This window comes from Brassica oleracea, chromosome C7, assembly GCF_000695525.1.
Source record: "Brassica oleracea var. oleracea cultivar TO1000 chromosome C7, BOL, whole genome shotgun sequence".
In the NCBI taxonomy this organism is placed as follows: Eukaryota; Viridiplantae; Streptophyta; class Magnoliopsida; order Brassicales; family Brassicaceae; genus Brassica; species Brassica oleracea.
Window position 1 is genome coordinate 38690730 of NC_027754.1, and position 13867 is coordinate 38704596.

Genomic DNA, 13867 nt, shown 5'->3' on the forward strand with positions numbered 1-13867 from the left:
ACATAACGCAACCAACCTTAGTACCTTACTATTAAACGCAACTAGCTGATTGTGTTTTCTTTACCAACTCCAAACCGTATATACTGGCAGTTATAACTTATATGAGTTATGAGCTCTTTACCAACTCCAAACCGATTTAAACCGAACCGTATAATACAGGCAGTTATCTAAGTCATGAGCAGACCAATGAACATAATAAAGTCAAATACTTTTGTAGTTTATAGAGCTCACAGGTCATGGCGAGAAGCTATCTTTCGATCATTCTCTCAACTCTGCTTCTGTTTCTGCCTCTACTGACGGTAAGTGACTTCTGAAAATCTCAATTCAGATGGAACTGGTGAATAAAAATCGAAATCTTTGATCACTTTATGAGTTAGGTAGGTGAGAACCAGTCATGACAAAAGGGTGATCGTACTCTAGATTTTGCCGATTTTGAGTGCTTTTCTTATTTTGGATGTACATACTCTGAGCCTGCTAGTATAGACCGAATCCTCACGAACTAGGTTCTGTCTGAATGGTTTTTTGGTTCAGGCAGCTGAAGCAGAGTGGAAACCAAAGAAGTTCCCAGTAGTGGTGAGTACTTGGTCTTTCATAGAAGCGGCTAGAGCAGCTTGGAGAGCAGTTGATAAAGGAAGCTCTGCAGTAGAAGCTGTTGTGGAAGGTTGTTCTGCTTGTGAGGAACTCCGCTGTGACGGTACAGGTAAAAGCCTATCAAAAACCTTTGCTTCTTTCTCTTGACTTTTTACTTGTTGCAAAGTGATAAATCTTTATTTTGATTAGTTGGGCCTGGAGGAAGTCCTAATGAGAACGGTGAAACCATGCTTGATGCTTTAGTCATGGATGGGGTAATAATAAAATCCCTTTCTGTAAAAATGCATCAAAGATCTTGAAGAAAACGACTCTCAAGTCTGTTTGGAGATTCTTAGGTGACAATGGAGGTTGGAGCTGTTGCTGCTATGCGTTATGTCAAAGACGGTATAAGAGCTGCGTGGCTTGTGATGAAGTACTCTCGACACACGTTGTTAGCTGGAGAAGGAGCATCAGCTTTTGCAATCTCCATGGGTCTTCCTGGACCTATGAACCTAAGCTCCCCTGAATCTTTAAAGAAGTGGTCTGACTGGAAAGAGAATCGGTGTCAACCAAATTTTAGAAAGAACGTTGTCCCTGCAAACGGCTGTGGACCTTACAAGCCAAAAGATGGCGGTATTGATGTTTCTACTGAGTCTTGTGAGATGGGAACAATAGAGTATAGACTTCCTCCTCTTGTTGGTCCTCACAACCATGATACCATATCGATGGCTGTTATTGACAAGGTAAGGATGAGTTTCAGTCTCTTAATACATTTTTTTGTTGTTGTTGACATGGAGAGATAAACTGAGTATAGTCCTTTTGAATAGATGGGGCATATAGCTGTTGGGACATCCACCAATGGAGCAACATTCAAGATTCCCGGAAGGTAAATGCCCTGACTCTCTTATTTCATGCAAAGATTTAAAAGAAAAGACCTTTTTTAAGTCTTGATTATGAAACATAGGGTGGGTGATGGGCCTATAGCGGGCTCATCAGCCTATGCTGATGATGAAGTAGGTGGGTGTGGTGCAACTGGAGATGGCGACATCATGATGCGCTTCCTTCCCTGGTAATCATCACCCAATCTCTGTGAACAAAGCTATATATTTTGTATTTTCTAGCTTAAAGCAAGCTAATGATCCAGACAGTAGCGGCCTTGAGGGGAAGCAATGGAAGCATGTGCTTCCGGCCTGATAAATGTTAAGTAAATTTTCGGCCGTAGAATAACAAAATCTTGTGTAGCTCTGTTGGTATATGTCTTGCACTTATCCTACGAGGTCACAGGTTCGATGAGATCAGGCTACATTTTTAGCTTTCAATATTTTTGAGCTTCTGGTCCAAAATATTTCAGGGCCGGGCCTGGATCCAGACATGTTTTTCTTGATTGTTTGCATTGGTCACAATGCACTGTATGGCATGTTTATGTTAAAAGTTAAATGGTTATTATTGTAATTATTTTTTCTTGAGTGTGTTACTTATGATGGTTCTTCCTCTGGTTTACTTGGCTGTGGTTTAAGTTACCAAGTCGTGGAGAGCATGAGACAAGGAATGAAACCAGAAGAAGCTGCTAAGGACGCGGTCTCAAGAATCGCCAGGAAGTTTCCTGATTTTGTGGGAGCGGTTGTTGCTGTTGACAAGAACGGGTCTCACGCAGGAGCTTGCCATGGCTGGACCTTTCAGTACTCAGTCCAGGACCCTAACATGGACGATGTTCAAGTCTTCACGGTTCTCCCGTGAAAGAAAAAAAAACAGGTAAATTTTGTGTTACTAAGAATCATATTTGATTGATTCATATCAAATGAGTTTCTTGGAATTTTTAGTATTGATATAAAAAAATCCTTTGCAGCCAGGTTTCTAAAAAGATAAAGAAACGCCACGAAGTTCATGTCTGGAAATACGGAACGGCAAGCTCGTTGGAGAATATTCTGAATTATTGTTTCTTCAAAACAAAAATCTGCTCCCCATTGGCCAGGCAAGGAGACTCAGGAACCTCTATTATTATTATTGTTCCTGTAAACAACAGAACATATATGCTTAGTTGACTTCATGTAGTTTTGTGATTAAATATTAAATATTTGTGAAACATACGAGCTACATAAAGCTTGGGGAATTCCTTGGTATTATCCTCGACGGTTCTATATTAATTCTCAACTTATTGCTAGTTTTTCATTAATAAAGATGATAGATAGATATATACAAATCATGTTATAGACTTATAGTTCTAGTTTTGTTAGTAAAAATGGTTAGAAAAGACGTGACAGTAGGGAAGGGGAATATCATGTAGACAACTACATCGTAATAATGACACCCTGTAATTTCAAGGTTCATCTCAATACCCATATCTAATTCATAAACTTTTTTTTTTTTTGAAACACCATCTAATTCATAAACTCAAACAAAGTATTAAACATAAAAATAATATACATGTCCATGTAAGGGTGGTCTTGAGATAAAACTCAGAAAACATCAAGTTTTTATACGTTAAAATTTATACAAAAGTTTAAAGGTATCAAATTTGGTGATGTAAAGGACTGTGCATATGTCCATGAATCATGCTCACAGAGAAACAGTCGTTGCTGAGTAATAATGGATTGGGTTCTCAACTTAAGGATGATAAAAAAATGTAGCTTCTTGCCCCTTCAAATCATTATTGTGAGAAACATTTTTTAGAATTTATAATTTTGATAGGTCGCTTCTCATGCCTTCGCTGATGGATAAGAAATTAAAAAAAAAAAAAACTGGATATTTTTATAGCGTTTGTTTGACTTTAAAAAAAAAAAACTGTAATCTGAGGGATATACCAACGTAGATCCTTTTACGACGAATATGATGATAAAACTATATAAGAAATTTTGAAAAGTCTGTATTATTGGTTCAACGTATGAAGAAAAATTAATTAATTAGGGAGCTGACTATAACAGTATATACATGCGGTTTGTGGCGGCAACAACGTGCTTGCTTGTGTCAATGCTTTCGTCTAAAAAAAATTTCGCAACATTGCCAAACTTGGGGTTCTTCACCTCCTTCCTCATTGTTCTCTGATCGAAAATATCTATTGGGTAAGTTCTGCTTTGTTCCGTGCTATGCAAGTTAGGTTTGATACACGGTACATTTTAGACGGTGTTTTTTCAAAACTTTCAGGTAAAACAATGGATGAGAAAAAAGCAGCAAGAGCGCTAAGCGTTCACCTAGCTCTACCTCCTCCTCCACCTCCTACTGTAGCTGTAGCCATTAATGGAAAGAAAAAGAGCAAATACGTAGCCTTTTGGGCTCTTGAGAAGTTCATTCCCGAAGGCTTCTCTGATTTCAAATTGCTCTACGTTCGTCCTCCTGTCACTTACATCCCTACCCCAAGTAAGTTGCCTGTGACTATAACTACAAGATTCAGAATATTTTTGTAACTTGATGCACAAGACATCTGTTTTGCCTTGCAAAGATTCGAGTCTTGTTTTGTTTGGTTTTCAGTGGGGAATGCGATATCGGTAACAGAGCTTAGAGATGATCTCGTATCGGCTTACAAACAAGAATTGGATTGGAACACAAAAGAGATGCTTCAACCTTACAAGAAGATGTTCGACAGGAGAAAGGTTTTGTCTGTTTTGTTTTGTTTTGTTTTCTCATAATCCAAAAACAAAAAATAATTACAAACGGTATAAAAAAATAGGTGCAAGTAGAGATTCTCGTGCTTGAATCAAACGATCCTTCTGCTGCTATAGCGCAAGAGATTGCCGGAACAGGAGTCACCAAGCTCGTTATAGGAATGTCTCTTCGAGGATTCTTCTCAAGAAAGATCGATATGTCTTCCATGATCGCGACCGCTGTGCCAAGATTCTGCACCGTCTACGTGGTTTCAAAGGGGAAGCTAGCTTCCGTGCGTCCTTCCGATTCAGACGCTAGCGGAAGCATAAGACTGGAGACAAGTAGTTCCACGAGTGGCTCCACTGATAGTCCTAGACTCCCTTCTGGTAATAAAAATAATATAGTTTTACATAATAATAAAGTACGTCAAGTTATTAACATGCTCTTTTGAAACAAAGAATACCAAGGCTTCAACTCGTTTGTTTCGGAAGCTCAGTCTCGAGTCTCGGAGATGAGAAGCAGCGGTGTGGCTCACATGGACACGAGCTGTAGCGAGACGGGTCAATCAGATGTGTCTAGGGAGAGAGGGATGCAGATTGTACTGAGCGGCGGCGGCGGCGGTGGTGGTGGTAATGAAGGGAGGAAGAGTAACTATAACAATAACAATGAGAGCTTTAGCGCATCGTTTCCAATGGGAGAGGAGGCGTATCACGCTATGAGCTGGACTTCTAGATGGAGAGATCATGAGGAAAGGAGATCGATCATGAGCTCTTCTTCTAGCAACAACCACGAGCTAGCCAATATGGAGTGGGGTGCAGTTGTTCCTGAGAACTATTCTTGGGTTTCTCATCAAGCTTCTAACATGTCTGATGGACGCATCAGTTTCCACTCCTTCAACGATAATCAGGTAGATTCTTGATCCTTTTCTTTTCAAGCTCAGGATGAAACATTTCTCTCGGGTCCAAAAAATTTTGAAAAATTTTATATACGCACAAGCCCCCAAATTTTTTATTAAAAAAAAATTCTAGGCCTCTAAACTATTAAAACTTTTACTAACCCCAAAATTTCAGGACCGTCACGTTCTCAAGAAAAGATGAGAGTCAGTTGTCATATCAGTTTGAGATATAACTTAGAGAACAAGATACCATTACATTCAGTTATGAAATGAAACCCTCATAACTAGACTGTTACAGTCTGTACAAGTTAGGCAGCAACAGGCCGGCTCAATATTACTAAGGGCACTTGGGCAAAAATGTTTTAAGACTCTATAATTAATTAGTTTAAAAAATATGACTTGTTACCTTGATATTTTAACCAGAAAAATTAGTAATATTATGTTTCTAATGCTGTCTAAATCTAATACCAAACATGTTGAAACCCCTAATTAAAAAAGTTATATACAACAGTCATTTTGATCTTGATTCTGTTTTTTTTTTTTTCCGGGAGAGAGACGGAACATGTTTTTGTTTTGGTACTGAAATAAGGTCTAATCGTGTAGGTGAATCTGACCTTTGAGATAGAGAAGCTGAGATCCGAACTGCAACATCTTCAGGAGATGTATGCCATGGCTCAAAACGAGAATGTCGATGCCTCGAAAAAGGTTCAGTTAAAGATTTTTGAACCGCATATTATGTTTTTTTTTTTTTTCACGTATTATGTTACATTACGTGTTCTTGTTTGCAGCTAAATGAGCTAAACCAGAGAAGATTCGAGGAGTCAGAGAAGCTTGAGGATCTTAAAGAAAAGGAAGAAGCAGCTAAAGATACAGCTTCAAAGGAGAGGCAGAGGTACGAAGAGGTGATGAAGGAGGCAGAGAAGGTTAAAGAGCTAATGGTGAAAGAGGCTTTACATAGAAGAGAAGCTGAGATTAAAGCGGAACGTGAAGCTAAAGAGAAAGATAAGCTCCAAGCTTCCCTCGTCTGCCCCGGGATACAGTACCAGCATTACTCGTGGGAGGAAATCACAGCCGCGACTAATGATTTTTCAGAAGATCTCAAGATCGGACTTGGAGCGTATGGAACTGTCTACAAATGCAATCTCCATCACACGACCGGTGCTGTCAAGGTCCTTCACGCCGGAGAAACTCAGCTCTCTAAACAGTTCGACCAAGAGGTGAGATAATAATCTGTATTAAGTCAGATGGACTTCCAACCTAAGTTACCGACCAGAGTCTACATTTTGTGCTTTTTGTTTTGACAGCTTGAAATCTTGAGCAAGATCCGTCATCCTCACCTCGTCCTTCTCCTCGGGGCGTGTCCTGAGCGAGGCTGCCTCATCTACGAGTACATGGACAACGGAAGCTTAGATGACAGGTTGATGCTAGTCAACGACACACCGCCCATCCCTTGGTTCGAGCGTTTCAGGATCGCTTTAGAAGTCGCTTCAGCGCTTGTCTTCCTCCACAAATCCAAGCCTAGACCCATCATTCACCGTGACCTCAAACCAGGAAACATATTGCTCGACCAAAACTTCGTCAGTAAACTCGGCGACGTTGGTCTCTCCACGATGGTTAACCAAGACGACGCTGCTTCTAAACTAACCGTCTTCAAGAAAACCAGTCCCGTGGGAACGCTCTGTTACATCGACCCGGAGTATCAGCGGACCGGGATCATCTCGCCTAAGTCGGATGTGTACTCTCTAGGTGTTGTGATTCTGCAGCTCATAACCGCGAAGCCAGCCATAGCGATTACTCATATGGTGGAAGAAGCGATAGGGGACGATGCTGAGTTTATGGCACTGTTGGATGTGAAAGCTGGATCTTGGCCTATTAGTGAGACTCGTGAGTTAGCTGCTTTGGGACTGTGTTGTACTGAAATGAGACGCAGAGACAGACCAGACCTTAAAGATCAGATCATACCGACTTTAGAAAGGCTTTGGAAAGTTGTCGAAAAAGCTCAAAACTCACTCTCTAGAACTTCGCTGGATCCTCCATCTCATTTCATTTGCCCACTTCTCAAGGTTCGTATAAACCCTAGGAATGTAACCAGTTACTTGAGTAACAAGAAACTTTGTTTTTTTTCTTTTGACCTAATTGTTTATTCGGTTCTGATCATAGGGAGTGATGAACCAGCCCTGCGTGGCTGCAGATGGGTTCACGTACGATCGTGAAGCCATAGAGGACTGGCTGAGAGAGAATGATACATCGCCAGTGACGAACCTTCCATTGCCTAACAAGAACCTTCTTGCTAATTACACTCTTTACTCAGCCATCATGGAGTGGAAAGCCAATAAATAATATCGAGAGAGGGAGAGAGATTCGACAATAAGTATGATGGATTCTATCTATGTCTTAACTATTTTATCTCTTTCGTGTGGTTTCTCTCTTTGTTTTTCCCTTTGTCTCTGTACCAACGATTTTATGTTTTGTGTGATGAGATGCAAGATTAAAACAATAGAGAGATAAATGTCTTTCGATTTAATTTTATCGTGTTTCTTTTCTACTCGTTTGATAAAAGTCTTACTCTCGTTTCAGTCCAAATAGACTGCTATGTGGATAGTGGACCATCCCCAGGAAATAACTTGCACCTACATTATCATGTCAAACACGAGATGTCCATTAGGTAAGGCCAGCAAATGCACATGACTATTGATAAAGTTAAAACTGTATTTATCAAACACATAATTTGAAGTTTTGCAAAAGAAAAATATAATTGAATGTTTGCTCTCCATAACATCCTTATCTCAGACCACCAAGCACCTGCTATTTTGTCCAACATTGAATATCATCCATTATTCAAACCATTTAATGCAGATAATAAATGCTATAAACCTACATCTGTACATATCATATTAGACTTGATTATAATACATCCACAAAGTAATCCAATGAAATAATGTCATTTAATATATCTCTTTTTCATAATCCAAGGTGATTGGTTGGACTATATGAATTGACTTTATCTTTAATTTTCATCTACCCTCTTAAACACTATTCCCTCCGTTCCCGAAAATAAGATTTTTTAGATTTTTTTCTTGTTCCACAAAGATAGATTTTATATATTGTTAAGATATTTTTTAATATTTTTGAGGAACATTAATTGAGAATATTTGAATTGATTAAATTTCATTTGTGGAAAGTTATTGGAAATTGTATAATAAAGTAAAAACCAAATAAATTATAAACATTTATTAAATTCTTAATAAGCGTGCATACTCTAAAAAATCTTACTTTCGGGAACATAGAGAGTACTAATCATGCTTTATATTAGTTTTTAAAGCTACAGTTAAAAAAATAAATCTACATAAAAAAACAAAAAAAAAATGGCTGTGAAAATCTTATTTTCTAAAGTTCCATCTTTTTAGCTGTATGAAATTTTAAAGCTATATTCTTTAAATCTAAATAAAAAAATTCTACAGACTAAATTTTAAAGTAAATTTTCTAGACTTTGCAGCACAACCAATCACCCCTGTTTCTGAGACTTAGCATAACTTTAAAGAAATTTACCTAAAGTGTCTATTAGAAAATATACGAGAAAATAAGAGTAAAGTTGCATGAATAAGTAGATCAAGCTTGTAGTGTGGGACATGTGATCTGCTTAAGTGTGAAACTTACTTTGTCAAAAAGTGTGAAAGTTATGGAATACCTATATACTAAAAGGTCATGTGGAGAAGTTGTCATTGGGACTGTAAGAGCAGCATTAACCCAAATATCCAAATAGGTTTCTAATTTTTTTTTTTTTTCTTTTGGCTGATTTAAAAAAAAAAAAAAAATTAAAAAAGAATCAATCGCGGGCCGCCACGTGTCAGTGAGGTCCGCGCACAGTAAAAAACCCCACTACATACGTTTTTTCTTTGGCTACATTTGGCTCCCTTCTTCCTCGGTTCCCCCATTTTTGTGGTTTCCTCGCCTCTTAAAAACCCTCTTATATAGCTGGTTAATGCTGCTGTAAGAGTTTAGACCACAAAGGGGTGTTTGTCTACGAAGCTTCAAATTGTATTGTCACGGGGAGATCCACGTGGTAAGTTTTCCGGAGGTGTCGACGCAAAGACTCCAAGAAAGGAGCTGCTATGTCGTCTCCCACGTGCTATGTCCTGATTCGCTTCTTTTTTTCTTCAAAAAGAAGTTGAAAACGTTTTTTTTCACTTATTACTACAGTATCACATAATTTAAATTTATTAGTTAAATATTTAGGCGAAAAGTATGTTTCATGTCACTATTAAAATAATCGTAAAAGAGAAACCATCTTTCTTCTTTTTTTTGGAATATTGTAACAATTTTTTGATATATATAAAATATGTTAGATGGAAGAAAAAAAGAGAGAAACCATCTTATAGTTGAACAAGAAAACCAAAAACGAAAAGAAAATTGGTTTTTTGCAGAAATGAGCCTACCATATCATAAGGGACAACACACCACAGACTGAAAAGTCAACAATATTGAATAAACAAGCTGGTAGTCCGACAAGAGCCCAAGTTGTGTCTGACTTTCAACGACCTCTCGTTTCTCAAACCTTTGGTAGCTACCGGAAAAGACATCACATTCACACAAGGAACATAAACTCTTCTAGACATTTGACATTTTCATACCTTATTCTTACGTTTTTATCATTACTTTCTCGAATCTTGTTTATAATAATATAATATTATCAAGAATTCAACTCAGTTGCTCATAAATTTCCGTGTAACTAAAATATTTTAATTAGGCGATTCGTTCACTGACTCAAATTTGATTCGTCATCTTCTTTACTCCTCTCTTCGACCTCCCTCTGTCAATCGATTTGTCGAGTTTCTGGGAAAAGCTTTGGAGGTTTCAAGTCAAAACATCATTTAGGTATTTTCAAATCTTATCTGATACCATTGTTTGGCCTTTCTGGCAGTTTCTTAAAGTCTTACAAAAAAAAAACCCTTAAAACCCTGATGATCTCAGCCGTTGAGTTGATTAAAAAGATTTTCCATCTTTCTATTATATATTTTTCTGATAAAAACTTTTTTTTTTTATATATTCAATAAGAATTCAACTTGTTTGGATTGTCTTGAGTAAATATCCTTGTAACTACATTAATTAATAAAATAAGAACATACCATTACCAGTTCATGACTCTATCCTCTCTCCCTTTTTCTCTATAGCTAAGCCGTTAAGTCATCTTGTACCACAAGATTAAGCTATCTTCAAAGATAATCGCTTACCCTTTCTTGGTTCCGTTGAAGTTCGAGATATGCGGGAAGGAGCTTTAATTGTAGCGGTAGCGATCAAAGGGAACAATAGCAAAACCAAAGGCGTTATTCGATGGGCACTTCAAGAATTCGCTTCTCAAGAACATGTTGTCTTCAAGCTCTTACATGTCCAGCCAAGTAAGAGTTACAAACGTTACAACTTTTACAAAATTTCAGTTACAAACTTCCGTCTGATTTGTTTTGTAAGAAACAGGAGATTCGATGTCAGTTTCAACCTCAAGAAAAGGCTCGACCACAACGGTTTACAAGAAAGATGTTGATAGGAAAACCAGAGAAATGCTTCATCCAAGCAGTTCCATGTTTGCTCATAGAGAGGTATGTATTGGAGTCATGGACTTCTTCACAGTGGATATGGTTTCTTGTTTCATGTTTTGCTACCAAGAATCTAAAATCTTGTGAAATGCGAAAGGTTCAATTGGATATGATGGTACTCGAATCAGACGATGTAGCTGATGCAATCTCTAAAGCGGTTCAAGATCATGGAATCAGTGAGTTAGTCATTGGAGCTTCTTCCTCTTCCATCATCTTCTCATGGTAACATATCCAAAACACTCTCTTCACTAAAGATTTCTCTATACATCTTTTGGTTTTCTTGAGTAAATTCTTTTGGTTCTTTTGCAGGAAGCTGAAGAGAAGCAACTTGTCTTCAAGAATCGCAGATGTTACACCGAGATTTTGCACCGTTCACGTTATCTCCAAAGGGAAGCTTGTTAATGTTCGAAAATCCGATGTAGACATTGAAACAAGCATAGCAGATGATAGGAGTGAAAGCCAGTTCTCTTCAAGTAGCCAGTCAGGTATTAACTACTTCACTAGCCGGTCCTGACATTTAATTACATATTAGCTAATTATATTTTGGGTGTCGAAACAAATTTTTCATCTGGCTTTGCCCAAAACCGAGTTATGCCTAATAGGACGCAAGAAAATCATGAAAACCTGTTTGATTTGATTGATTGTTTTTTTAAAACATTATATTCTAGGGTCAGTAAGTTCGACATCGAGTCATCAGTTCTCATCTACATCTCTACTCTATCAAAGAGTCCAAGCGCTTTCAACCGTTAACCAGAAGGTCGGGACAAATATGGGAACAACGAAGAGTATTGATACGCACCATAGCAGAGCCGCCTCTCTAGATGTGGATGAACCAAACCAAAGGGGCTATTACCGGACAAACAGCTCGTTGATTAGATATAAAGAAAGTGATATCCACAGCCGGAGAAGCTCACTTACTGAGGAAGGATCAAGCTCAGGTTGCTACAGTGACCCTACTTCATGTAGTAGCCAGGTATACTTTCATTTCATAACCAATCGATGATAAGTAGAGTGATCGATCTTATAATTTTTATGGCATTCTTAACATTCAGATGAATAAAGATTTTGAGCTAGAGAAGCTGAAGATTGAACTCCGTCACATTAAAGGAATGTATGCAGTTGCTCAAAGTGAAGTCTTGGATGCTACTAAAAAGGTTCATTGTTTATACAAGATTTGGTTATAAATTATTATTTTTTCTTTTGGTATTTAAGTTTATATGTATTCTCTGTTTTATGTAATGTCAGATGCAAGATCTTAACCAGCGTAGGTCAGAGGAAGCTACAAGGCTCAAGAACTTAACGATAAGAGAAGAATACGCGGAGGAGGCTGTGGAAATGGAGAGGGAGAGACAAGAGGAGGCGGAAAACGAAGCTGAGCTCGTGAGAGAAAGCGTTGAGAGAGAAACTGAAGAGAGACTTGAGGCGGAAGCAAGAGCGGAAGAGGTCAGAAAGGAGAAGCAGAGGCTTGAGGATGCACTAGAAGGAGGACCGCTTCAACGCCAACAGTACATGAAGTTTGAGTGGGAAGATATCGTTCAGGCCACGTCATCGTTCTCCGATGAACTCAAAATCGGAACAGGTGGGTACGGAAGCGTGTATCGGTGTAACTTGCACCACGCGACAGTAGCTGTCAAAGTTCTTCATTCAGACAAAAGCAGCTTAACCAAACAGTTTCACCAAGAGGTAAATAAACTACACTTTTTTTTTTACTTTTTTAACCTTGAAGAATATTTACTGTTTTCTCAAACGATTTGTAATCTTCAGCTTGAGATTCTTAGCAAGATTCGTCACCCGCACTTGCTTCTCCTCCTAGGCGCGTGTCCTGAACGCGGCAGCTTGGTCTACGAGTACATGCACAACGGAAACCTAGAGGAAAGACTCATGAAACGCAGACCAAACACTGACGCACCGCAACAACCGTTACTATGGTTTGAGCGGTTCAGAATCGCTTGGGAGATTGCTTCAGCGCTCTACTTTCTCCACACAAACGAGCCGAGACCAATCGTTCACCGCGATCTTAAACCGGCTAATATACTCCTAGACCAGAACAATGTGAGCAAAATCGGAGACGTAGGCCTTTCAAAAATGGTTAACCTCGACCCTTCTCATGCATCAACGGTTTTCAACGAGACCGGTCCGGTTGGTACGTTCTTCTACATTGACCCCGAGTACCAGAGAACCGGTGTGGTGACTCCGGAATCTGATATCTACGCGTTTGGGATCATACTTCTTCAGCTAGCTACGGCTAGATCCGCGATGGGCTTGGCTCATTCGGTTGAGAAAGCGTTGAGAGATCAAACCGGGAATTTTTCAGAGATTTTGGATGAAACTGCTGGAGATTGGCCGGTTAAGGAAGCGAAAGAGATGGTTATGATAGGGCTTAGATGTGCGGAGATGAGGAAGCGTGACCGTCCCTATTTAGGGAAAGAAATTCTACCGGTTCTTGAACGGTTAAAGGACGTTGCTTCCGACGCAAGAAACATGTTTTCTGAAACCGGAAGCAAACATCACAACCACGCTCCGAGTCATTTCTATTGTCCAATAACTAAGGTAACTAATGATAATGGTCAGATTACGAATTTTACGTTAGATTTATTGTCTTTTGTTCTTGATTTTTGATCATTTTAGTATGGTTTAATTGATGAATATTAGGATGTGATGGAGAATCCATGTGTTGCTTCGGATGGATATACATACGAGAAGAGAGCCATTAAGGAATGGCTTGAGAAGAATCATAAATCTCCAATGACGGATTCGCCCTTCCCCAACCAAACTCTTCTTCCTAATCATTCTCTTCTTTTTGCTATTAAGGAGTGGAGATCATTACATAGAAAAAAGGTTCAAAGTTACAAGGCAAACTCTCTCGTCGATTAACATGCATCATTGTGTTTTTTTTTACACCATTCTTTGCGCACACATACCACACACGACTACACGAATAGGTAGATGATGTTTATACATATTGAAAAGATTGGAGTTTTGTACGTAAAATTAGTGACCTTATTTGTCAAAAAAAAAAAAAACCTTTTTCATTTTAGTGTACAAATAGGTTGGTTTTTGTTTTATCATATTTAACAGGGAAAGATAATACAGTAATAGTATTGGTTTTTGTTTTATCATATTTTCTTGTATTGTATTTGTACATGTCTATATATATTTTCCAAAAATAAACATAACGTTTAGTTTTGTTGAATACTATAAATGAAACTTGATTGAGAAAAACATAGCTGGA

At 38.4% G+C, this 13867-nt stretch overlaps 3 protein-coding genes across 7 annotated transcripts; all 3 read left to right on the forward strand.

Annotated features, from left to right (window-relative positions):
• The first annotated feature begins 181 nt into the window (after window positions 1-181).
• Window positions 182-2690, forward strand: LOC106306661 (probable isoaspartyl peptidase/L-asparaginase 3). 3 transcript variants are annotated; one of them, XM_013743358.1, is made up of 8 exons: window positions 182-299; window positions 532-700; window positions 781-845; window positions 927-1313; window positions 1398-1456; window positions 1535-1639; window positions 2088-2322; window positions 2417-2690. In XM_013743358.1, exons 1-7 carry the CDS (start codon window positions 237-239, stop codon window positions 2305-2307), a joined length of 1068 nt encoding a protein of 355 aa, XP_013598812.1. In that variant the 5' UTR covers window positions 182-236; the 3' UTR covers window positions 2308-2322; window positions 2417-2690. The 3 variants fall into 3 exon arrangements, with proteins under 3 accessions (XP_013598812.1, XP_013598814.1, XP_013598813.1); XM_013743360.1 differs by having other exon boundaries at window positions 2421-2690; XM_013743359.1 differs by having other exon boundaries at window positions 2088-2318; window positions 2414-2690.
• Window positions 2691-3547: 857 nt separating this feature from the next.
• LOC106304416 (U-box domain-containing protein 52) lies at window positions 3548-7538 on the forward strand. The gene is made up of 9 exons (XM_013740828.1): window positions 3548-3629; window positions 3712-3924; window positions 4036-4157; window positions 4235-4535; window positions 4608-5056; window positions 5648-5749; window positions 5833-6261; window positions 6349-7107; window positions 7205-7538. The coding sequence occupies exons 2-9, from the start codon at window positions 3720-3722 to the stop codon at window positions 7382-7384; spliced, it is 2547 nt and encodes an 848-aa protein (XP_013596282.1). The 5' UTR covers window positions 3548-3629; window positions 3712-3719; the 3' UTR covers window positions 7385-7538.
• A 2036-nt stretch (window positions 7539-9574) lies between these two features.
• On the forward strand, window positions 9575-13667 carry LOC106306880 (U-box domain-containing protein 51). Of its 3 annotated transcripts, none has more exons than XM_013743656.1 (10): window positions 9575-9919; window positions 10297-10440; window positions 10511-10638; window positions 10733-10857; window positions 10945-11120; window positions 11304-11608; window positions 11688-11789; window positions 11881-12318; window positions 12400-13185; window positions 13288-13667. In XM_013743656.1, exons 2-10 carry the CDS (start codon window positions 10305-10307, stop codon window positions 13507-13509), a joined length of 2418 nt encoding a protein of 805 aa, XP_013599110.1. In that variant the 5' UTR covers window positions 9575-9919; window positions 10297-10304; the 3' UTR covers window positions 13510-13667. The 3 variants fall into 3 exon arrangements, with proteins under 3 accessions (XP_013599110.1, XP_013599109.1, XP_013599111.1); XM_013743655.1 differs by having other exon boundaries at window positions 9576-9919; window positions 10216-10440; XM_013743657.1 differs by having other exon boundaries at window positions 9580-9919; window positions 10517-10638.
• Window positions 13668-13867: the final 200 nt, after the last annotated feature.

Excerpts from the sequence above, each read along its gene's own strand:
- LOC106304416 (XM_013740828.1), top strand. The coding sequence starts at position 3,720 with ATGGATGAGAAAAAAGCAGCAAGAGCGCTAAGCGTTCACCTAGCTCTA. Across the intron at positions 5,750-5,832 it reads ATGTCGATGCCTCGAAAAAG|CTAAATGAGCTAAACCAGAG; the intron begins GTTCAGTTAAAG and ends TCTTGTTTGCAG. Across the intron at positions 6,262-6,348 it reads CTAAACAGTTCGACCAAGAG|CTTGAAATCTTGAGCAAGAT; the intron begins GTGAGATAATAA and ends TTGTTTTGACAG.
- LOC106306880 (XM_013743656.1), top strand. The coding sequence starts at position 10,305 with ATGCGGGAAGGAGCTTTAATTGTAGCGGTAGCGATCAAAGGGAACAAT. Across the intron at positions 11,609-11,687 it reads CTACTTCATGTAGTAGCCAG|ATGAATAAAGATTTTGAGCT; the intron begins GTATACTTTCAT and ends CTTAACATTCAG. Across the intron at positions 13,186-13,287 it reads TCTATTGTCCAATAACTAAG|GATGTGATGGAGAATCCATG; the intron begins GTAACTAATGAT and ends GATGAATATTAG.
- LOC106306661 (XM_013743358.1), top strand. The coding sequence starts at position 237 with ATGGCGAGAAGCTATCTTTCGATCATTCTCTCAACTCTGCTTCTGTTT. Across the intron at positions 300-531 it reads TGTTTCTGCCTCTACTGACG|GCAGCTGAAGCAGAGTGGAA; the intron begins GTAAGTGACTTC and ends TTTTTGGTTCAG. Across the intron at positions 1,640-2,087 it reads ATGATGCGCTTCCTTCCCTG|TTACCAAGTCGTGGAGAGCA; the intron begins GTAATCATCACC and ends CTGTGGTTTAAG.